General features: G+C 43.7%; 1 protein-coding gene across 1 annotated transcript in view; it reads right to left on the bottom strand.

Moving 5' to 3' along the window:
- Positions 1 to 25,116, bottom strand: part of LOC121859638 (probable G-protein coupled receptor 158) — a 91,976-nt gene that overhangs the window by 48,004 nt on the left and 18,856 nt on the right. The window contains exons 3-4 of the mRNA XM_042356572.1: positions 10,436 to 10,671; positions 9,706 to 9,968 (exon numbers count right to left, since the gene is read on the bottom strand). Coding sequence (XP_042212506.1) covers positions 9,706 to 9,968; positions 10,436 to 10,671 — 499 coding nt within the window. The remainder of the gene's footprint in view (positions 1 to 9,705; positions 9,969 to 10,435; positions 10,672 to 25,116) is intronic.

Raw genomic sequence — 25,116 nt, 5'->3', positions numbered from 1 at the left:
TCAGCGGAACTATAAATGGGTCATGGGCATCTACGATCATCAGGGACACCGGTTGCTCATGTATTGTTGTCTCTGAGGAAGCCCTGCCTGATGCTGATCTCTCCAGCTGCTCGAAGGTTAGTGTCACCGATTATTTGGGTCGCGTTGACCAGTTCCCTGTTGTTAGGTGCTACCTGCGTTGCCCCTATTTTACTGGTTGGTCTAATGTGGTAAGAGCTCCCATTAAATTTGCCAGTGTTCTCATTGGTAATGTTCCCGGTGTTCGTGACCCTAACGACCCGGAACCTTTAAAACTCTCCTCACCACCAGTCTCCTCAGCGCTAGTCTCTTCGCCACCTGCTGACGTCGCCTCGCCACCCTCGCATGCCACCTCCCCTCCAGCAAAGATCCTAGCTGTGGAGACACGGTCGGCGAAGGTGAAGCGCCTGCATCCCCTGGTTCTGCCGAAATTGCAGCCGCTGACTGTGACTCCCAAGGAATTTGCCAAGCTTCAAGACTCGTGTACCACTCTGAAGCGGGTAAGGGAGAAGGTAACTTCCGGGGAGGAGGATCAGGCTAGAGATGGGTCTGTATTCAAGTTCGCTCGTGTTAACGGTCTGTTACTTCGATCGTGTGTGTCATCCAAGCAACCAGCCAAAGTAGGTCAGTTTTTCCTTGTTGTTCCGGCTGATTGTCGTAACATCATTCTCACTGTAGCTCACGAGAGCCCCCTAGCAGGGCACTTCTCTCATAGAAAGACATTTATGAAGATTTCTGATCAATTTTACTGGCCAGGAATGGGAGCGGATATTAGGGCCTTTTGTAGGAGTTGTGATCGGTGTCAGCGTATGTCCGCCAAAGGTAGAGTCCGTCCTGTTCCTCTTAAACCCTTACCCATTATTACTGAACCATTTTCTCGGGTTGCTATAGATTTGGTTGGACCACTTTCACCCCCTTCCTCTGCGGGGCACAGGTATGTACTCACGTTAATTGATTTCGCCACCGGGTTTCCAGAAGCCTTGCCCTTGAAGGAAATTGATTCTATTTCTGTGGCCGAAGCATTGCTTGTGATCTTCTCTCGCGTAGGCATACCACGGGAAATTCTGTCAGATAGGGGGACTCAGTTTACCTCTCAGTTGATGGCGGAGCTTCACAAGTTGCTGGGAGTTAAGCCGTTATTTACCACCCCTTTTCACCCTAGTGGTAATGGACGAATTGAGAGAATGCATGGACCCCTGAAAGCGTCGCTGCGGAAATTGTGTGCCGACAAACCCAGAGAGTGGCACCGGTATCTTGTCCCCACGTTATTTGCGCTGAGAGAAATTCCTAGCGACCGGACCGGGTTCTCGGCGTTCGAGTTATTATACGGCCGAGCCGTGAGAGGCCCGCTCTCGGTGTTAAGAGATCTGTGGGAGGACACCAGTATAGAAGACGACGAGCGGACTCACTACCAGTATGTCCTTGAATTACGGGACAAACTTTCACAGTGTGCCAAGATCGCCGCGCAGAATGCTGACATTAGTAACACCAAATATAAGGCCTATTTCGACGTCAAATCACAAGATCGTCAATTTATTCCGGGGGATGAAGTGTTAGTGCTCTTGCCTGATAAGAAGAGCAAGTTGCTTGTTTCCTGGAATGGGCCTTACAAAGTCCTAGAGAAGCGGAGTAGGGTAAATTACGTCATTGACGAACCAAAGGGGCCCAAGTTATATCATGCTAATTTATTAAAGAAATACCATCGCAGGGCCCACCTTAACTTTGCTCATGTCCTAGATAACGATTCTAAGCTAGAGTCAGTCGAGGCACTACCCTGCGAGGAGTCGGGAATAATTCCGGCACCAGACTCGGATGATCTCGGTTGCCAGCTACCGATAACTCCAGATGGCATAGTAGAATCCCCTTCGACTGACGATGGGCCCGCACTTAAACCTGGATTGGAGAGGAACCAACGTGCTGACATTGAGGACTTGATTGCTAACTTTGAGGATGTATTCTCAAACGTCCCGGGATGCACATCCACTGTACACCATGACATCCTCCTCACAACCACTCAGCGTGTGCAGGCCAAAGTTTATCCTGTCCCTATTCATCTCCAGAGTTATTTTGAAGAAGAGGTCGACCGTCTACTTGAGCAGGGAATCATCCAATTGTCATCGTCCCCTCACTGCTCTCCGGTGGTTATGGTGCGTAAGCAGGATGGTACTTTTAGGATGGCCATTGACTACAGGGCGTTAAATGCGGTAACTGTCTTTCATGCCGAGCCCGCCTGTTCTATGGAGGAAGACTTGCACAAGTTCTCAGGGGCGAAGTACTTCTCGGAGTTGGATCTATGTAAAGCTTACTACCAGGTACCCTTAACTGAACGCGCAAAACCACTAACTGCATTTCCTACTCGTAGAGGATTGATGGAATTCTGCCGACTTCCATTCGGGCTGGTGACTGCCTGTGCCACGTACATCAGGCTGATGCGCCTCGTCCTTGCCGGTTTGCCTAGAGTTTCTTTTTATTTTGACAACATTTTCATATATTCCTCAGATTGGCAAGAACATCTTGGCGACGTTAAAGCTGTCTTGGAGAGGTTAAGGGGACATACTTTGACGATAAAGCCATCTAAGTGCCGCTTTGGATTTGAGTCTATTCATTATCTTGGATTCGTGCTAGATGGTCGGCATCTTCGTCCCCAACCTGAGAAAATACAAGCCCTTTGTGAGGTGTGTCCTCCTACAACTAAGAAACTCCTCCGTAGTTTTCTCGGTATGATCTCTTTTTATAAAGCTTTCATTCCCCAGGCATCTGAGTATACCGGACCCTTATCTGACCTGCTAAGGAAAGGCCACCGGGAGCCTCTTGTCTGGAACGACGACCTGCTGGCCAGATTTAATCGTCTCAAGAATTCGCTATCCACGCAGCCCATCCTCAAACTGCCTGATCAACACTTAACCTTCGTTCTTAGGACGGACGCCTCCAGTCATGGCCTAGGAGCCGTCCTCCTCCAATATGTTCAGGCATGTCCTCACCCAGTGGCCTATGCCAGTAGGAAGTTACTAGATAGGGAGAGGAGGTACTCCACCATTGAACGTGAGTGTCTAGCCATTCTGTTTGGGGTTTTGAAATTTGATTATTACCTGAGAGGAAAAGAATTTATCCTTGAGGTAGACCACAAACCCTTGTTGTATTTAAATACATTCAAGGGGGCAAATGACAGATTGTTACGGTGGGCTTTAAGTCTGCAGGGGTATAGGTTTCGTGTGGTCCACGTCGCCGGAAAGGACAACCTTGGGGCAGACCTTTTGAGCAGATCCACTGTATAGCATTTGTTGTAAGATGATTATGCTTTGTGTACTAATCTTAAGTTTTAATCTACCTTACAGTAGATTTTTGTTGGGGGAGCAGTGTAAGGGCGGAAACGATCCTCCGGCTAGTTACCGCTGCTAACTCGCTCGTTTGCTGGTGCAGACGACCCTTGGGGTGGTTGGACGGAGGTGATAACGGCAGCGACTATCTCCGCCACGAGCAGATTCAACCCAGCCGCCATACCGTCAGTATCTAGCTACCCTGCTGTCCGTCAAATTCTGGCTGTGATCTCATCATAGGTCCTGGACTCGTGGGCTGTGTTCCCAGACCTTCACCTATCAACTGCCAACTCTCTGGTCATCTACCACTACCGCATACCACGACCATCAGTTCATCACATTCCGTCGGTGCCCCGGTGTTCTCCTGCCTTTTCAAGACGTTGCTGAGTGTGGAGCGAAGTGGACGCTTCCCTGCCCTGAGTGTGCATCACCGCGTTCCAGAACCTTCCCCCAGGGCCACTGCCGTAGGAAATATTTGTTCATTGTTTGATTCCATTAATTGCTGACTCCCCTTTATTGTTCGATTCTATCAATTGTTGACTCCATTTAATTGTTTGATTCAATTAATTGCTGACTCCCATTATTTGTTTGATTCCTTTAATTGTTTGCTTCCATTAATTGTTTGACTCCCGTAATTATTTGATGTTTGTTGAGTGGTGTCAGAGTTTTGTGTTATATTTTTATAGTAAAGAGATGCCAATCTCTAACGGTTGTTTGTTATTCCTCGGAAAACCATGGTCCTTGACTTTCCTTTATTAAGATCCTGATTAGCCTGGTAAGGGATTTCTATCCCTAAGTCCTAGGCCTTTACAGCGTTTATGTAATATAAACGTTAGCTCACGTCCTTACGATATAAGTTGCTGTGAGTGACTCATGAGTAGTGACCCATCGAGGGAGAACGGTATGGGTACGTCGTTCCCCCTCGAGGGAAGACGGAGCCATCCACTGCGGCTCTCAAATAACGTCTTCCTCTAGTCAAGGATATCAAACTACTGCTCGCTTCAGGTGGCCAGAGAGCCGGCTACTTATGCCTTTACTCAGCATAGTATGACGCAGCTTCCCGTGGGCACACCTTATCACGTGCATTGAACATGTCACCTCATAGCCAGTGGAAAGTTACAGGGTGGTGAATCTGAATATAATATCAGATGTATTGACTCATTTATATAATATGTTCTGTTGATGAGACAGGGGCCCATTACAGCATGACATTCGCCCCTGCTAAAATAATTTTTTCTTTAAGAAAGGAAAATTTCACAATTCTATGGCCCGATTTCCGACGTTGGTTCATCTACTGAATATCTGTATCCTCTACCATTAGTCTAGAAAGAAGATCAGCTCTGACACTTGCACTTCCTCTGATATATCAAACCATGAAATTGAATTGCTGAAGGTATAACGCCCACGGTGTTAATCTTGCATTTGAGTTTCTAGAGGTGCGGAGGCTTGTTAAGGGCATGTGATCTGTTTCTAAGAAAAATTTTTCCACTGGCCTGGCCTTTGGAATATAAATCCTTTGCCAGCCTAATCAGGATCTTATAAAAAGGAAAGTCAAGAAGTATGGGTTTCCAAGGGGTAACAAACAACCGTTAAAGATTGACATCTCTTTAGTACGAAAATAATCACAATAATTTAACTCTGACACCACTCACTTGGTGTCAGCGTTGGTGGGCGATGTCTTGCCACACAGGAGAGACGCCAGGGCACGAACGGTGGATAGGGTGAGGAGGAAGTGGCGATCACGTGGCAGCCGCGGTAGCAGCTGGAGTAGGTGTCCAGAGTTGACAGTCGAATAGTAAAGGACTGGGGGAATCAGCCCACGAGCCCCAGGAACCTCAGATGAGTACACAACCAGAGTTGGAATCGAACAGCGGGGTGAAGTAGCAGCTGTGGTGAAGGCTGGATCGTGTCTGACGTGCGACGAGGCAGCAGCAACCTTCTCACCTCTGTCTCTCCGCCCTATTGGGGCCACTAACAAGCAAACGAGTGGCGGACAACCATCCCGCTCGTTACAGCTCTTACAGCCACCATATAATTAAAAATAATATTTCTTCATACCTACGACTAGTAATTCCTTTTCAACCGTGCTGTAATTTTTCTCTGCAGGCTTTAGTTTTCTGCTATGGTATGCCACCGGATATACCTCGCCCTTGTTTTCTTGTAGAAGTACAGCTCCGATCCCGCCCAGAGAAGCGTCTGTTCTGAGAATGAAAGGTTTATCATAATTAGGCAACTGAAGAATTGGTTGCTTACATAGCAGATTTTTTAAGGTGTTGAATGAATCTTCGTGGTGAGAAGTCCATTGAAATTTGTTTGGTGTATGTTTTTTCAAAAGTTCGTAGAGTTATAGTGTCAGTGGTACGGTTTCGGCTCACCTCGTGCTGAAGTCAATGAGTGTGAGAATATACTTTGACCCGTCACTTGCCCTAGGGTTGATGGGCTCCCCCAAGGTCAACGGCAACCCTCTCAAAATGCTCAGAAATTACTGGCAGAGGCTGTAACGGACTAGAGGTTTCACTCGTCCACGATCACTGGTTTTCTGGCAGATATCGCTCTAACGCACCAGTCTCTCTTTCTCCTTCCCCATTCCAGGCCAGAATAATACAGCCTGTATGCGATCAAGAGTTTTTTGTACCCCATGTGACCACCGAGAGCAGCACAGTGACCCATCTTGAACAATTCCCTACGGTATTTAGCGGGAACCACAACTGCAGACGTTCCTCCTGGTATGGTGTCACAAACTCATGATACAAACGGTTCCTTTTCTTGACAAATCTTGTTCGGTTGCCATAAGAATTTCTAACGGTCCCTGCCAGTAAGTTCTTTCGTACCGTATTGAGCGTGGGGTCGTTTCTTGTTCTCTCAGTACGTCTTGACTGTCCATGAGGTCGAAAGGTGCCGTAACGACCAGTGGAATGGCACGTGGTTTTGTTCGAGCCACCTGTCGGGTCACGGTGGCAGCAGAAGTATGGGTGGTCGCCTCCATGAAGCAGCTACTCCTAACCCCTTCAATGTTCCCAAATATCACTTCAGAAATTGGCTCGGATTTAACTGTTGCATTAATCCAACCAGTGAAGAACGAGGATTCCACGTGCACTCTTGCTTCAGGCACAATTGTGATAGACCCATCAATCATCTTGACGTGAATCTACCCACCGGTGAACTGATGGCTTAGTACCAAGGTCTTCTTCACCACGCAGCCCGAGGATCCGTTGTCCCTCATAACACTGACTGCTTGGTTTCCTACATACCCAGGCTGGATAAGGAAGTTGGTGTGCCAGTGACAAGAGTGTGTGGAGACGGCTGCTAGTTAAAACTTGTGATGCCTCTGTTCCGAGTCATCCTGAGGTGGAGGTTGTAATTTCTGAAGGGGTTCAGAATCCTCGTTGTGGTAGAACGCAACGGCGGCGGATTTCTGTTGTCAGATATCACTGTGATTAAACCCTGAACGCCATTTAGTCTGGTCCCTCTTGTAAGTCTGATATGGCGGATGTTGTTGGCGATAAAGATCCTGGTTTCCTTGCTGTGACTGATCTTTGTACTGGAGAGGTGCTTATGGTTTCTTACCTTGTCACTCTTTCCTTGGTTGGTAGCCATCTGCAGAAAAGTGAGCATCTGCTATTTCAGCCATCTGACTAAGGGTCCCCACCTTGTGAATCTTGAACTGGGAGATGAGCTCGGGTGGGTAAGAATTTTCAAATTGTCCTGCATCGTAGTAAGCAAGAAACTGGGATCTTGCTTGCTCTAAATTTAATCCATAAGCCTTAAGAAGAGCTGACTTCTCACTACTGTTGATACGATGCAGGATTTCCAGTGGCTTTCCCTCAACCAGGCTCATGAAGTGGAGACATTTCACAGACTCACTGAAACTGTAGAGCTCTGCCAGATCCTCAAACCGTTGTACAGTATGTATGGTTCTATGATTTTTTTGCTCGTTGAACATTGGTAGTTTTACGTGAGGAAACGAGGATACGGCAGGCATCTGGGCGGAGGAATCCTGCTTAACTGTTGCGATCTCCAGTTCGTGTTTCCTGACTTTCTCAGCTTCCTCACTTCTAATTCTCCAAACTTAAAGCTCGTGAAGGCGTAGCTTTTCCTGCTCTTCCCGTTCTTTGGCTCGCTCTTCCCGCTCCTTGGCTCTTTCCTCACGTTCTTCGGCTTGCCTAGTCAACACATAATTCCTAATTTCAGTAGGTTCACTGAGCCCCATCAGCTTTGCTTCTTCAAATAATTCTGAGGTAGACATCTTTCCTGTCTTACCACAGCCGTAACCGTACCTAAACTGTTTCGTGAGAACTTGTCTACGGCCACCAATCAGTCCACCCAAACGTTATCCCTGTTCGGGCTCCAGTCGTTATACTATTTCCAATAGAATGATAGGGTTGGCATTTCCAACGTATAAGGGTGGACTTAACTATTAAAACACACAGCACTGGTATGACACACAGCAGCACTCCCACGACGCACGGCAATACTGCCACAGCACACGGTTCACGGCAGGACTCCCACAGCACACGGCTCACGGCAGTACTCCTACAGCACACGGCTCACGGCAGGATTCCCACAGCACACGGCTCACTGCAGTACTCCCACAGCACACGGCAGGACTCCTACAGCACACGGCTCACGGCAGGATTCCACAGCACACGGCTCACGGAAGTACTCCCAGCACACACACACACACACACAGCTCGACAGGACCCGCACAACACACACAGCTCACTGCAAGACTCCCAGCACTTTTGACAGGCTCCCACAGCACACGCTCACTGCAGTACTCCCAGAGCACACGGCTCACGGCAGGTACTCCTAGCACGGCTCACGGCAACGGCTCACGGCAGTACTCACACGGCTCACGGCAGGATTCACACAGCTCACTGCAGGACTCCCACAGCACACGGCTCACGGCAGGACTCCCACAGCACACGGCTCACTGCAGGACTCCCACAGCACACGGCTCACGGCAGTACTCCCACGGCACACACGCACAGCTCACGGCAGGACTACCATAACACGCACAGCTCACAGCAGTACTCCACAGCACACACAGCTTACGGCAGGACTCCAACAGCACACACAGCTCATGGCAGGACTCCCAGAGTACACACAGCTCACGGCAGGACTCTCATAGCACACACAGGTCACGGCAGCCAGTGTTGACCGGGCCAGCCAGCCAGCCAGGAGTCCGACTGCCAGGTTGATGATTTGGGGCTAATAGCTCACCTCCGTCGCACCACCTCATAGTTCCGTCTCATTGGCCAGTCCCGTTATGGTGCACTGTGATGTTGATTGACGTCAGTAATTGCTGCTTGAAACAGCCAACGAGTCCTTAGCCAGCTGCTCCGTAGTCATGGCATGACACATACCTGGAGCTGGCGGACGCCTGCCCCACAAGTGGTCACAATTCAAGGTTGAAGAAGCCACAGATCCAGAAAATTTTGATGACATAATTTTTCGGAGTGAGAGTTCAGAACTCTTGAAACAACTTGCCGGAGAATGTTGTGACGGCACCGAGTGTGAGCTCTTTCAAGACCAGACTTGACCAACACTGGAGCAGGTTCAGATAAATTCAGGAGCCAGTACATGCCCAGTACTTCCCAACAGTGCGTAACAGAGATGTGACCGACCACCCAAGCGGCTAATGAGCCGATCATTGGCGAAGAGGAAAAAAGTAAAAGTAAAGCCTCTAACTCAACCCAGCTGCGGAAACGATCCTTCTCCTGCATTGTCAAATGACGAGGGGAATTCCGACTCCCCTACCTATACCCAAGATGAAGATGTTGGTGAGGCAGGCGTTACTATTGCCCCATCTTCTACTTGTCAGTAACCCCATACACCACCCTCCATCCCCACCGTCACCTCAACTTTCAACCACTACAATTTCTCCTACTTATGAAATCATATCGTACTGCATATTATTCAATAAATGGTGTTTATTATTGACTTATAATCATTGTGTACGTTTCACTAAAATATGTTTTGTCGCATTTTAAGACAGTCTGGGAAGGTTTTTTTTTAGGAACATATCTCAGTTTTATAATAGGTAAATAAGATTTGATTTAGGAAAGGTTTATCAAGAACAGAACCCTTTTTTAAACAGGGAGTGTGTGTACTAGTTCTTCGTGCCAGAACTTAAGAAAAAATGGCAAAGTTTCACCACCAGGACAGAGGAACATATATACATTTGTGTATATACGTTGTGGGTTTTTATTGAACCTTTAACACAAATAAAATACAGGCTTGGCTGGAAATAAAGAGGTTAGAGAATGATTTCACATAATCCATCCTTCTTTAGTGCTGCTCCTACTGTGAAGGAAAAGATTAATTAATAATTAGAGTGAACAATAAAGGCAAAAGGAAAGAGACTAACCTTTGGGGTGAGGATCATCAAAAGGGAGAGAGTGACAGTCAAGTGTGTTCGTGCAAAATATGCCAGGAACACATGGTCAGGGTGTGCCCGTAGCCAGACAAGGTGACGGCCGACGTACAGAATGGCTGATGCGACAAACTCCAACACGAGGGCACTTGCTAAGGCTCGCCGTTCTGAAAATTCACTGGGATCGCCGGAATTTCCTGCAGCCTTGTTGAGGTGCCATGCGAGATATAAACCAAAGAGAATGAAGAGAAGTTCGCCTGCAGGTTAAAAACACAATTCAACCACTGATCTTGCATTTACAGTTAGAAAGAAAGTCTGTTATAACATAATACGTTTTTATCTTAGGGCATTAAATGTACAAGATACTCGAACTACAGTTGCAGATTTATCTACTTCATAATTAATGATTATGTACAAATAAAACAGATTACCAATGTCTGTTGAATGCAATACCTAAGTTCACTACTCAACCTTAAATCGAATGGGATGTATGGAAGTGAAACTTGAGCCGTTATATATGCATTAGGGAAGAAAATAATAATCATGTTCACATGAAAAAAATATTTCTGTAATCAAATTCCCTTTATGGCATAATCCGAACCTTTACCCTAAAAATTACAAAACAAGGTTAGTTTCTGAGATAAAGTACATTTACATTCTATTACATTTCAACAGGACCTTCCAATGAATGAGGTATCCTTAACTAAACACTGCCAGAACTCACCAGTCTCTGTAACATATTCCCACCAGACACTTTTACAGACACTGAAGGCCAGGCCCTCACTAGTGCGTCCTAGAGCAAGCGGTGAGTGTCCCTCAGTGGCTAGGTGGGCTGTGAGGGCAGACCAGGCGGCCAGGTAACCTGTGATGAACACCACCAGGCCGGCCAGGTACTTGAGCAAGTCACGGTCACGGATTACATAACGGTGAGCCTTCCTCGTGCGATAGTCCACAAGGCTCCTGTCAGTAGATACAGTAGGTTAAGTTAAAAAAAGGATAAATCTTAAGATAACACAACACAGATACGTATAGTATATTGTTGCAGTCAAAAATAATCATCCACCCGTCCAACTACTAATCCTGCGAGCTCCAGGCCCTTCTACACGGTGGGTCACAAAAGCAAGGGGAGGTATTAATGGGGAGGAGAGCTAGGGGGGAGGGAGGTATTCATAGGGGGAGAGCTAAGGGAGAGGTACTGATGGGGGGATAATTAGGGGGAGGTATTGATGTGGGAGAGCTAGGGGGGAGGGAGGTATTCATAGGGGGAGAGCTAAGGGAGAGGTACTGATGGGGGGATAATTAGGGGGAGGTATTGATGTGGGAGAGCTAGGGGGGGAGGTATTGTTGAGGGAAGAGCTCGGGTTGGAGGACCCGGGTAAGGTAAGAGGGCACAAGTCAAGGACCACATATGCAGCGAGAGTGTATGTGGTATTAGAATTAGCCTTAACACCTGAAGAAGGTGATAAGGTTGGTGGATGTAGCCTGACGTTGACGTCCCTAATAACCTTGACAGTTGATAGGCCTAAAGCCCAACCAACCAACCAAATCAACCAACTAACCAACCAGGTGGTCGAGTGTCCGAGGAAGTGAAGGAGAGGTGTCAAAATGGAGTTAACTTTCCCTCTACTTGAGATTCTGGGGAAGAATGTGAGTGAGCCCTTGGCAGGTAATGTGTCATTAGGGTTGATAAGGTGTCTGGGTCTTGTGAGGGAGAGACCCTGATAATTATGAACACATAAACGAGGAGGGGCGTGGCTTTGCATTCAGCACTTTTTACCTCCAGTAACTCTACTGTACAATAGACTGATTCTTGATCACTTCCACCTCTCGCTACTACCATTCTTGAAAAAACAGAAAATGTTCGTACAAAAATTAAGAATTAATTGTTGGATAGAATGTGACTTGTTCATTCTATAATATGTTTATCAGAGTTGTGAAAATCAATGAGAGGTGACGAGGTGGTAATGGCAATGGAGTTTAGCAACTGATCCACACCCAGCCCAGGATGGACGTTAAAGAACGTTGATGGCGAGTCGCGGTCAAATTATCAGTTTGCGTATGGCGGTCAATAATGTTTCAGAATCTGCAAGGGAGGTTGGGGTCACAAGGCAGACTGTGAAACGTTGGTTAACCCTCTGTGAGGAAGTCTGGGAACTTGGGAAACTAGACGCGGTGAGAATCTTTGATGGTTTGGTGACATTTGATATGTTAAAATAAATAATTTTGAGTGTGTAATGTAAACCAAACATATTTGGACTCTAAATTCATATAAATTATATAATTTTAGATCGGGGAACCACAATTGACAGGCGAGAAGGATGTAACAATGTCATGAGCTTCCCGCCACTTGAGAGTTCCCGCCAATTTTAAGACAATAGTATGAAGGCCTTAGGCCTGTCTTCGACCAATGAGAAGGCCTATGAGGCGTGATGTCATGAAAGTTTTGGCGTCCCTTGTGGGTTCACTCGGTTTGAATAGCGGAGTCAGTGTTTGGTCAGAGTTAAGTGTGGTTGTGTCCTGGGTGTCACCTCCTCATATGGCAGCTATAATGTGAGTACCTATTGGGTTTGTTCCGTTTCCCGAAATGTATTGTGAGTCATGGTCCCCGTTTAACTAGCTAGGAGCATAGGTTTATTGTTTTGAAGTGTAACTGTTCAATTTGAGTAATGTCGTTAATAAATGAAGAGCCATTATGATTAGTCCTCAAATATCTTGTGTTGACTAAAACGTTGTCATGCATGTCTTTGGAGTTATGCAATAATACGGTGAGTCCTGTATACAATAACTATCCTATATTTCCATAGGTGAAGTGTTGTATCTTGGTTCCCCTAACCAGCCTTCCAGCTGAGTCTACCCTGGCTGGTGTGTGTGTGTGTGTGTGTGTGTGTGGGAGGGCCAACTGTATGCCTATATCACCAGCCGACCGCAACCATAAACAATTAGCTCCCTCACCCTCTCCACCTCTCACGGGTGTAACGAAAGAGAAAGAAGAATAAGTATATGAATAGATAAGTAAATAAACATAAATAATTAAAAAGACAATGAAAGAGTAAGTTGGTACATTAAAAATTTTACATTCAATATAGGGACATATAATCACATTTTTGTTACAAGGACATTGGATCTGCCATTGACGTGTGTTGGTAAATATTAAAAATAAAAGTGATTTTTACCCTAGTATTCAATATTTCTCCTCATATAAACGTTATTATAAATATATAATTACCTTTGTTTAAAACCTGAACCACAAACTGAAAAAAAATATATAAATAAGGACATGTATGGCACATTATAATAATCATAAAATAAGGGTCCTCTCGTGAATTTCCCTGCTTTCATCAACTCCCTCTCTCCTTGCTGAGCAATTTGCATCGCATACCACCCCCCCCCTCCCACACCAACAAAACGACCCTCCCCAAGTCGATCATTCCCTTTCTCCACCCCATCTGACTTACCATGCAGAAAGGACCCGGCCAAGCGCAGGAGTTAGGTGGTTGAGTGGGTGATTACTATTGACCACGACTGAACAGTCAGCCAAAGTTCCATCGACCAAAACCTGGCTCTCGTACTCGTAATTTTACCTGGCAATACTTGGTAAAGTAAGGCTGTATGTAATGGGGATAATTATCGGCTGTATCACTGTTAGGATAAATATTAACAATCCAAAGGTAAAATTTTTATATTAATTAACTATTCATTATTATTCACGATCATGATACGTACCATAAGTCCGTATATTTGCTTAAATAATGAAGAAATTAGATTAATGAATTGACAACGAAACTACAACCAGGGCTGCCACAATATTCTCTGTTACATTATGTCTGCTAATTGTGTAATGTTTGGGTGCAATTCTTTGTTCAAATGAGAGGGGAATATGCACTGCCATACATTTCCTAAAGATGAAGAACTAAGACACAAGTGGATTAACCTCTGCAAGAAAAAAGACAACATCAATACTGCTAATGCTCGGATATGCAGTCGTCATTTTGAACCAACTGCTTATGAGAGAAAACTTAAATATAAATTACTAAGGTTACCAATCTTTGCCCAAATTTTATCAAATGATAAAAGAGAAGTATAACATATAAGTTAAATCATTATGAGTTAGATTAGAACATTGTTTTGGTTGTCTCGGGCAAATGGGAGGCTGTTACGAACACTCGTCCTTCGGTTCAAGTAAAATATCACGTGAAAACATATTTTCTTGGCAAAGATAATTTGTTGAGAGACAGAGAGAGAGAGAGGCAGTGATGATGTAAATATATCAGTGTGTTCTTATTCCAACTTTAATCAAACCCAGTCTATTGCAAATGACAAAAACAAAACAAAACATAAGAAGCCCTTCATTGTGGACTATGTTTGTCTGCGATACTATTTTCCATGATAGATGTAAAGGATTCAGTGAATGGCAGTGAGGACATGGAAAATTACGATCCAATTACCCTTGTGGGAACAGGCATTGTTTTTGAAGAAGCGGTATTTTGGTGGATATATTGGCCACAAGTTTCACCATTACCAATTTGTTGGCTAAAATGTGGAAAGAGGAGACAATAACTGGGATGAAACAGCATGTAGGAAACAATGAAAGTGAATGAAACCAAGCGGTAAATTTTTAGTACAGCTAAAATTCATAGAAAATCTGTTGTAATTGTTACTACGAGGACGAAAATTTAAAGGCTGGAGAAGAAGTATAAAATTACTATATATATATATATATATATATATATATATATATATATATATATATATATATATATATATATCATATTTAGTCAATATAACACACGGACTTGAAGATATAATCAACGACCTCACCAGCCAGGATTCGAACCCGAGACCTAATGGGCGTGACCAGTGAACACTACCAACATGCCACAAGGACACTAAAAGCAACCCTAGACTATGTTTTATTTCACAGAAAGCCTGTTCATCGAGCTGATGGCGCCGTGAACCTCCCATTGAGGATTGCCCGTGCCACTTATGTGGTGGGAGTAGCATTTTACAGAATCCAGCTGGTATGAAACACGAGGTACCATATATACTTCATTTTTAGTCCATATAACAAAAGGCTGGTGAGGTCGTTGATTGTATGTTCAAGTCCACGTGTTATATGGACTAAAAATGAAGCATATATGGTACCTCGTGTTTCATACCAGCTGCATTCGGTAAAATATATATATATATATATATATATATATATATATATATATATATATATATATATATATATATATATATATATATATATATATATATATATATATATATATATATATATATATATATATATATATATATATATATATATATATATATATATATATATATATATATATATATATATATATATATATATAATATATATATATCATGTAGATCCACACTGAAAACGTGGATAAGATAAACCTTGATAAAATCACACGGAAAAAGGGAAACAACGGAGCACCTTAGCTTTCGTCTTTATTCAAGACATCTTCAGAGGCAACTGGATTACATGGACAGAGAGAGGCTTATATATACAGGGTGACCTTATTAAACATGAGGTCAGGTCATAATGATGTCATCCACTAATCCCCACACCAACATCTTGAGCTTGGTCCCATCCCACCAGAGGTTGTGAACACCAGATTAGTGAAGTTGCCTTAATCAACGTTCTGAATTCTCTCCCCGTATTCCATTATCGTGTCGTTCTTGTTCCACCTGTGTGCAGCATCGAGAGCTAAGTTACATTGATATGCGGCTATGGGATAAAAAATCCTGATGTCGAAGAAGGCTCGCTGTCCCGGCGTTCAGAATCCTCGAGCACTGACGTCAACACGAGCTTCGTTGGATGTGTTTGAAGTACTATGTTGGAAATTCTCACCGTCCAATGGAAGGAGGGTCGGTTTTACTCTGACATCACGACAGATTTCCTTCAACATATTTGTGTGAGATCCTTTACTTCGTCATGCCACAAGCATATGAAGCCCCCTTTCTTGCACACCAGTTTTTGTTCGATGTCGTCTGTTTTTTAGGATGTTCATCATAGATATTGAAATCTGAAGAACTCAGATAATGGTTTGAGAATATGAAATATGGATATGTAAATTTTTTAATTGCCCTGACAAATTTATGGAGGAAATTTGCTTGCCTACGACTTTTTATGGAAAAAAGTTAAATATAAGTGTTAAAACAGAAAATATTATTGTGTGTATCAACTCACAGACCACAGAAGGGTCAAGACGTACCTGGCGCTCCTCTCGGAGCAGCCAGGTCAACTGTTAAGTTGGCCCCTACCAACTCTCTCCCCTGAACCCTCCTCCCCACAGGAATATCAACAAGTTCTCGCCAGAAGTTACAATTTCATTTAGGAAAGGAATGGAACCAGTGTTAAACAGTGGTAAACAGTGCTTAAGTCAGTGAGAACAACTCAACAGTAACAGTCGTACCCAAGTTAACCTTCACACAGTGAGGTCCCAGGTACCCAGTGATAACGGCCCGTGAGACCCAACAACAACCAGCGATGTGTTAATCCGTCTACGATAGGAAGGCCTGGGACCACACCTCACTCATATAACACCATCTGTGAGGAAATTACTACACCACTTCAGGTCCCTCATAACACCATCTGTGAGGGAGTTACTACACCACGTTAGGCCCCTCATATCACCATCTGTGAGGGAATTACTACACCACGTGAGGCCCCTCATAACACCATCTGTGAGGGAATTACTACACCACGTGAGGCCCCTCATAACACCATCTGTGAGGGAACTACTACACCACGTGAGGTCCTTCCTAACACCATCTGGGAGGGAGTTACTACACTACGTGTTTGCTGTTCAACACCTACAATAATCTGTATGTTCACTGTATGTTCACCTTTCTCTAATGAAGACTTTTGTTAAACCACCAATGTATGTAATAAGTCATTTATGTCCAATGTATATTTTCAGCCTTCGGGCTGCAGAACTTTTTCAATAAACCGTCAATTATTATTATTATTAAATGGTGTCAGTGGCGGTAACACTTGTTATGTTTTATCACAACTACTGTCACCTTACCTCACACCTGCATGCAGCACCTGTGACCACCTGCCCTTACTACCATTCCCTCCTATAATCTGGCGTCAGTGATGGCGACACTTGTCATGTGAGGTCATAACTTCTGTCACCTCACGTCTAAATTATAAACTTAATGAGCTAAATAGGGAGGAAAGATTTCCTGTAGGCGACTGTACATTTAGTTATAATTAACCTATCTTAAACTGCACTTAAATATATAAATAAGACAAAAATGCATTGTTTTTGTTTTAACCTTTCCTTGCCTGGTACTACAGATTTATTCTGTATCACCCACTGCACTGATTGGTGTATTTAGCTAGAGTTATATGCAAGGTTAGACACTCTGCTTGTATTATTTTCTATGTGAAATTCGGAGATAATAAAGTACAGTATGTGGAACCATAAATGTTCTGTTCATAAGGAGTGTGAAGGAGCGAGGGAGTAACCATGAGATGCCAGCAAAGTTCCAGCCATCTGCGTGTGGGATGACCTCCTCTTAATAGACCTTGGATTTAACCTTCTTTGAATCATGGACGATCTCCAGTGTATGTTTTCAACCATTTTAGTGTGTTGAACGAGCGCTCTGCTGTAGATGAGCTTGCAGGTGAGATCAGTATTAGCTTTAAAATATTGCCACAGGAGGAAACATCTGATTGATCTCAGGCCTCGTAGCTTTACATAACTTCTGACAATTTTGGGTTGAAACTGAGTCATGAAAATTGAAAGTTGCAATTTTATGGAGTAAGAGTCAGACAATTCAGGGCAGTTGCTTAGTGCTGCAATGTCAATTTGTCCATCAGAAGTCTTCCCCAGTTCAAAAGTTTGGGGGATATATCCCCTCCTTTCCCCCATTAGTTACGCTCCTGGCATATAGCACTATGCTACATAATTTATGAAACTAACTCCGCCCTGTTTTAGCAATATTGCGCTTCACAACTATGCACCATAGTAGCAAACCAAAATTAAGCATAAAACTAAAATCCGAAAACTAGGCCGATCTCTATGTTAATCCTTCCTATATTGATTACTGGAGTTCTGTTTCTTGTTGATTGAGTTGGTCTTGTTCCTTATATAACATATTAACCCTAACCTAACCTAACCTAACTCGAGTGCCTAAAGTTCAGTTGATCCCACCCAACCCCTCACACCATCCCATCTCTCACAACACTCCGCCTTCACCTCATCACTACTCCTCTCACACCACCTCTGCCCCTCTCATCACTCCACCCCTTTCATCACCCCACCTCTCATCACCTCTCCCCTTTCATCACTCCGCCCCTCATACCACCCCGCTCCCAACACCACCCCGCCCCTCACATCACCCTTCCTTCTCTCATCATCCCTCCCCTCACACTGCCCCAGCCCTCTCATAAGGACATCGACATTGTGTGTCTGCAGGAGTGTCTCACACCTAATGGTATGCCCCCACCCAGTCTGCCCAATTATGTGTATTATGATCCTAGTTCTACTCACACATGTTTAGTGTATGTAAATAAATCGTTCGTGTATCCAAAAAGACTACCAACTTCCAATATAATGGAATAACAATCCACCTGGGCAACTCCACACTCAACGTGCTAAACGCCTACGCTGCCCAAGATCAGCTTCGATACACAGATCTCCCAGACTTCGTATATATTGAACCCTTGTCCTAATTGGTGATCTGAACACTAGACACAAAAAATTACGTGACCGCAACACTAACACCAATGGTAGGAGACTTATCTCATTACTAAGTGCATATGGAGATGCTCAGGTCATTGGTGATAGTGAGCCAACACACATCTATGGCGGGGCTCTAGACAAGTGTATTGGCTTTAATCTTTCATACGCAACTCATAGCTCTGATGTACTTGTCGTGAAAAATAATGCAATAAATGTCAACATAAATTTAAATAAAATAAAATAAAAGAGACTTGTAGATGCTTTTCATACAAAGTAATAGAGTATTAAGTTGATAAAATGCTTAAGTACCCAGTAATTCAGACGAGTAGATAAAGCAAGTGATTTTGAATGCACTGCCCGAATGACTAGTAATGTTGGAAAATCTCCTAAACTAAAATTTGTTTAGTTACCCCACATGAAAAGAGTAAAATTACCAAATATAAATAACTATAGAATTTTATTTAGGAGAAAACCATATAACGCCTAAGATATTTTCTCGCGTACACGGTCACGTGACGACTCAGACACTGGGGTACACCTAGACACCTTGTGGTCAGACGGTTCCTAGCATTCATAAAAGTACAACACCAGATATATCGACTCCATTCATGTGGTTTAGATGGTACAAAACCTCTACAGTAGTTTATTTATTCTGTGCTTAACCCATAGCAAAACAATGATCACCAAACAGTCATCTGAAGCTGTAATGGAGTAAAATATCGTCGGCCGACAATCCAGGAAAAGCACACCCGCCTCAAGTTATATTGTCTGCGTAGAGTTTTAGACTATTTAATCCTGACTGAATATTGTCACCTGTGCTAATCTTCTGGGGTGATTGAGTTGGGCTATTTCTTTTGGCTATAACATTTAAGGTAGCATAAAAGCCTCCTTGAGTTATAACAGAAAATTTGGGCTACATTCAACATCAGCTGCCGCCCAGTAACTGTTAGTAAACACTTAACTTCTATTAGAGACGTTTTGTTATTTATTTATTCTAGGGTATTCCACTGAATCAGTGCATAGACTACACTCTTTAATAATTATATAGAAAGTGTAATTAATTTTAAGAGCATCTGATAATATGACAGTGGTGCTATTATTTAGAACTGCGGTAGAGTAGGGACTCGTCTTTATACCTTGTATATTTGTATAGGGTCGCAGTCGTTTCTTTAACAAATTATTCAGTCGTAAATCACTATTTCAAAACGAAAATTGTTTTAAGCTTCCCTCGCTGTGACTTTTGTGAGTCGTGTTTAGAAAATCGCCTTGATGAGGAAGGATTGAAACGTATACTCGAGGAGAAGGAATATAAATTGCATTTTCTATCGATATATGCCATGCTTCAAAAAATGCTAACGTGAGCAATGCAGTGATTCGAGGTTCGGCGAGTCTTACGTTCGCCAAAGTGTCTCGGTACAAGCAAAACCAGTGCAAAAGTTAAGGCCGGTTTATGCTTTAGGTGTGGCAAGGACTGTCGTAGGGACACGCAAGTGTGCAAGGCTATGGACAAAGACTGTTTGAACTGTGGCAAGCGAGGCCATTTAACGGTTGTGTGTCGGAAACCCGCTCGAGACTAACGTGACAAGATTTTGAAGTATCCTCCGAGGTAGTTCTCGAAATGATGCCTGGGGGCCATTCACCTGCTTCTGGCGGGCGTTTACACCAACAGAGTGTCAGTGAGTCAGGCGACACAGGTGGTAGTCAACGCCACCCATTCTTCAGGCCGCGACACCGTTGTTTGGACCCTCGAACCGGGGCCGAGGCAACGGTCATGGGGCTAAACATGGTTCAGTCCCTGGGTATTTCTCAGTCCGCTTTGCACCCCCTAGATAGTGCAGGTGTCTTCGCCACGGGGCACCACCCGATCACCTGCTTGGGAACCTTCTCGTCACACCTGGAGCTGGGAAACAAATGCACCAAAACTGTAGTGTCAGTCGTCGAGGAGGTGTCGGTTCACCTTGGCGCCTACGTCGATGTGCAGGACCATGTGAGCAGTCAGTGGGACCACATAGGTGTTGTCATGGGTGTGGGATCTAGCCGGGACTACCTTGTCAGAGTGGGTAGTGGCCGCATCCTGTGGAGGAATAGGAAGTTCCTCCATCCCCATCGTCCGAAGGTGCCAGAGAGCGTCTTGAAGTCTACATCCGAGGCGAAAACTCCAGTAGAATCAGACAGCATCCAGGGTCCTGCACAACGCCCACCGCCATGCGTAGGTTGGGAGGAGCATTCAGGCCCGCAGCTCCCGCCATGCCGTAGTGGCCGCCAATGGCGAACGCCATAGCGACTGGAGGTGCGATGGAATTCACAGACTTACGGCGATGAGATGAAGACGAGTCCAGACATCGTGGATCCTCAAATCGACCCTAATGTCTTATGGGAGGTGCAAGGTGCTTATGTAATGCGAACGAGTGCGAGTGAGTGAACCACTGTGTGGCGTGAATGAGCGTGTGCACAAGTGCTGTCCTCTAGTGACGTGATTGACTTGTGCACGAGTGCTGTTACCTAGTGGTGTGAATGAAAGTTTGTTGTGGGTTGAATGTTTAAATAGTTAGATGACAGGGCACGAGATTTCGTAAGTCTAGCATGTTACCTTGTAAAGGAGATTTTATTCTCCTGCACCACTGTGCGGTGGACCTCTCCCAGAAAATTGCATCTGTGAAGCCTGTGTTTCTCTGAGCTTTCGGCACCGAATAGCATTTGAACAACTACTAAGGCATGTACTGGGCAAGCCACTACTGGTGTTATCACCGCTCGCTTCAGCTACATAGTGCTGGCATTTGCTGCCTGCCTCCCAGCGGCTCAACCGATGTGCCGTCTAAAAGTGTCACCTTCCCCAAACAAACATAAATCTCTCAGCCTACCTCTCAGCCTGCCTCTCAGCCTACCTCGTGACCTGATAGAGGATAGGGGAGAGGGGAGAGCTGAAGGGATGTTTACAGCCAAGAGGTCCTGGTTCTGCTGAATAGACAGTTCAGCAGGTGGCGTGACTGTCTGGCTTCCCTGACGCCAGATCACCCTCTACAGTGATACCGTGAGCACCACCCTCTGCTGGCAGTATACCGACCAGCAGTGAAGCGCCACTTGTAACACCGTAAGCAACCGGCAGTGACCTGCCACTTGTAACACCGTAAGCAACCGGCAGTGACTTGCCACTTGTAACACCGTAAGCAACAAGCAGTGGTCTACTATCGTCAAACATAAATACAAGCGGCGAGCTGCACCATTGAACGCACATACAGACGATGAGCAGTGGTTCATCGAATAAACTATGAGACCTAACCGGACCTGCAAATAAATCTCAATAAAAGGACAAGACATAGTAAAAATGGATCCAGAGAGACAAAAGGGAAATGTGAACATGGATGAAGGTGACCGAGAACCAAAGGTAGAAGTTGTCCCTCCAGAGCTGAACGACCACGACTTAACGGCAACAAAAGCGGAAGGGAGCCACCCTCTGCCTGAGCCTGAATGCTCAGTGACTGAAATATTGTGGACTAATTATGCCTACTCGTTTATGCCTTATCTGGAGCAATGAGGCAATGCAGAATGAAGCGTAACCAAGATTAATAGAGTGATGAACTTTGCATTATGTTACTATGTTTAATGATCTTATGTAGTTAAGATAAAATTGTGTGAGACTAACTAATTATGTATCAGATGGATCACCATGTAATACTAATGAACACGCCTTGTTCTCCGAGGACTATTATAATGTTATACACACTCTTTTTTATCTCCACTCAGTAATCCCTTTTAGCTAAACTAGCCACTATAAGTGGCAAAATTAAATCTAATTACCAATTTATCTTGAATCCGAAGCGTTCAAAAGTACGGGAGAGAGGGAGGACTGAAGCCTGCTCCAGTGGTTTCAATAAATTTAATGGCTGTAAATATGGCAACTAATTCATTTTATAGAGTGGATGCCCAGTTGTTAATTCTACCTTCTTTCTCAATTGTATTGCCGTTACGTTGAGTCACAACGACAGCACTTCCAGCCCTCCCACAGGCGGTGTTAAGAGATCCATCGGTGTAGATGATCTGTGTGATGTTATCATCAGTCTGTAGGGTGTTCAAGAGCTATCACTTTGGCAGTGCGTAATTAATCGTTAAGTAGGGTATGTCGGTATTGTGATATCGAAGGGAACTGTCCGCCAGGGTGGAAGGAAGCGCTGTTGTGTCTCAATTTTATACAGATGTTCTAGTCCAAACATCTCCATATATGTAGCTGTAGTTCGGATCCATTTAGATTCACCAGTCCCATGACTTATATATTCTAGTAATTTTAAGGAAACAATGTTGTCAGGATCACCCCGCAAAAGCCTCAGGGCTATCATGAGGTTGACTTCAATTATTCTATCTCTGACACTGTGTATACCTAGTTCTTTCCTCATATTAAGTACTTTAGTGCTTATGGGACAGGCTAGGATAATTCTGAAGGAATTGTTTAGCAGTTTTTACGACCTTTTCAATGCCTTTCTCTTCACGAAGGACCAGGCCTGGTGCGTGGTAATCTATCAGAGATCTTATATAGTCTAAGTATACATTGTTTTGACAATTATAATATTAGCACCATAATGGGATTCTAGAGTTGATACTTTGGGGTTCACACCACACGGAGACGGAAGGATTGACAGCACTGGTCGTAATAGTTGGAAGTGGAAGAGGTTGTACATTCAGCCTGCGAGAACCTTGGTTTCATCACCTTCGCTGAAAAAATAATAAAAATGTTCAACAAACAAGCTGGCAACAAACGCGGACCATCAAAGCTTAAGATGGGTAACAACACCATTGACTGTGTCTCCTGTTTTAAATATCTCGGTTTCTCTATCCCCTGTACCTCACCTGCCATACAACAGCTAACCCAGGGTACAACCCACACTATGGCGCTAATATTAAAATTGTCATCACAATGTACAGAACCTAGGCTAGTATATTCTGTAAGATCTGATACATTATCACGCACCAGCCTTGGTACTTTGTAGCAGGAAAAGCATTGACAAGTTCGAAATAAAAGCAAAATAATGACCTCAGAATTATCCTAGGCTGTCCCATGAGCACGAAAGTACTTAATATGAGGAAAGAACTAGGTATACCCAGTGTTAACGATAGAATAATTGAAGTAAACCTCACAATGGCCCTGAGGCTTTTGTGTGGTGTTCCTGACAACATTGCTTCTAGAAAACTGATAGATTATATTATCATGAATCTGGTGAATCTAAATGAATCCAAACTACAGCTACACATTTGAGGATAATTTGACTAGACAATCTCTACAAAGCTGAGACACCCACTTACCTACCTAATAAACGACTGACCACACACAATCCCTATTTCCAACACACTGCCAAAGTGAGAGCTTTTGAGTACAAACATAACCTACCGACTGAAAATTACATCACAGACCATCTATACTGATGGCTTTCATAACACTGCCCGTGGGAGGGCTGGAAGTGCTGGGCATCTACTCTACAAACTGAACCATTTGCCATACTCAAGGCCTTGAAAGTTGTTGAAGACACTGCCACTGACATTCTCATCATCATTGAGTCCTTTTCCTCATTAATTGCTCTTGATACCCTAAGATTACATTGTCACATGCTTGTCTCTGAAGCCATACACAAGTATATGTGTCTTGTAGACGGGGATACAAGGAACATGCTGCAGTGAATCCTCTCTCAAATACTGTAGGCATCAGTCGACATGAAAGAGTTGACATCTTAGCCAAACTCGCGTCCAAGAGTGACACTCGAAAATACAATCTGGGACTATCAAAATAGAACCTTAAAAACTGTAATCAAGAAAGAACTTGTTGATGAATTTAAATCAAGTAGGCAATTGCAAACAGGCACCAGTCGACCAATTGGTTACCATGATGAGATGTATCTAGTAAAACATGAAGAGTATAAGGAACAAATAACAAGATTACTAGATTACAAGATGTTATAACCGCTAGACTAAGGTTATGCAGATGTGGCTACACACTCCAACACTATGTCTGACTGTGAAAAATAAAACCTTTTAGGGACAGAACTAAACAGAACCAAATACACAGTGTATGCAATGGCAAGATAGATGGCAAGCTGGCTGATATACTAGATCCGTATCCACACTTCGCATCTTGTATTTTGCATATCCAAGAGATTTTTTTTTAGTATTTTTTGAATGGTAGGGGAGTTAGGTAAGGAGAACATTTTCCACCCATTCTATTTTCACTGTATGTTAATGATCTTGAAGAGTTCTTGCTAGACAGAAATTGTGAATATTTAAATTTTAATGAAGAATGATTAGGTATGATGTTGAAATTTCTGGTACTAATGTATGCAGATAACACTGTTATCCTGACCATTAGTAAGAAAGGTAATGTGACTGCTGTTAAGGACATGAAGGAATATTGTAATGGTGTTAGGAAAAAAAATGTGCAGCTGAAAGATATGATTTTAGGTTTAAAGGAGAACAAATTTAAATCGTTCATGAATATAAATATCTAGGTGTCTTGTTGAACTATAATGGTGTATTTAAAAAAACTCAACATGATTTGTGTACACAAGCAAACAGTTTAATAGGGAAATGTAGGAAATTTGATCTGCCCATTGACTTGAAAATCCAATTTTTTATACAATGGAATTACCAATTATGACAAATGGGTGTGAGGTCTGGGGATATAATATTTATAAGGAATTAGAAAAGCTTTATT

This window comes from Homarus americanus, unplaced genomic scaffold, assembly GCF_018991925.1.
Source record: "Homarus americanus isolate GMGI-L3 unplaced genomic scaffold, GMGI_Hamer_2.0 scaffold7626, whole genome shotgun sequence".
Lineage (NCBI taxonomy): Eukaryota > Metazoa > Arthropoda > Malacostraca > Decapoda > Nephropidae > Homarus > Homarus americanus.
The sequence above is the reverse complement of the archived record's forward strand: the minus strand, read 5'-3'. Positions and strand labels throughout refer to the sequence as shown.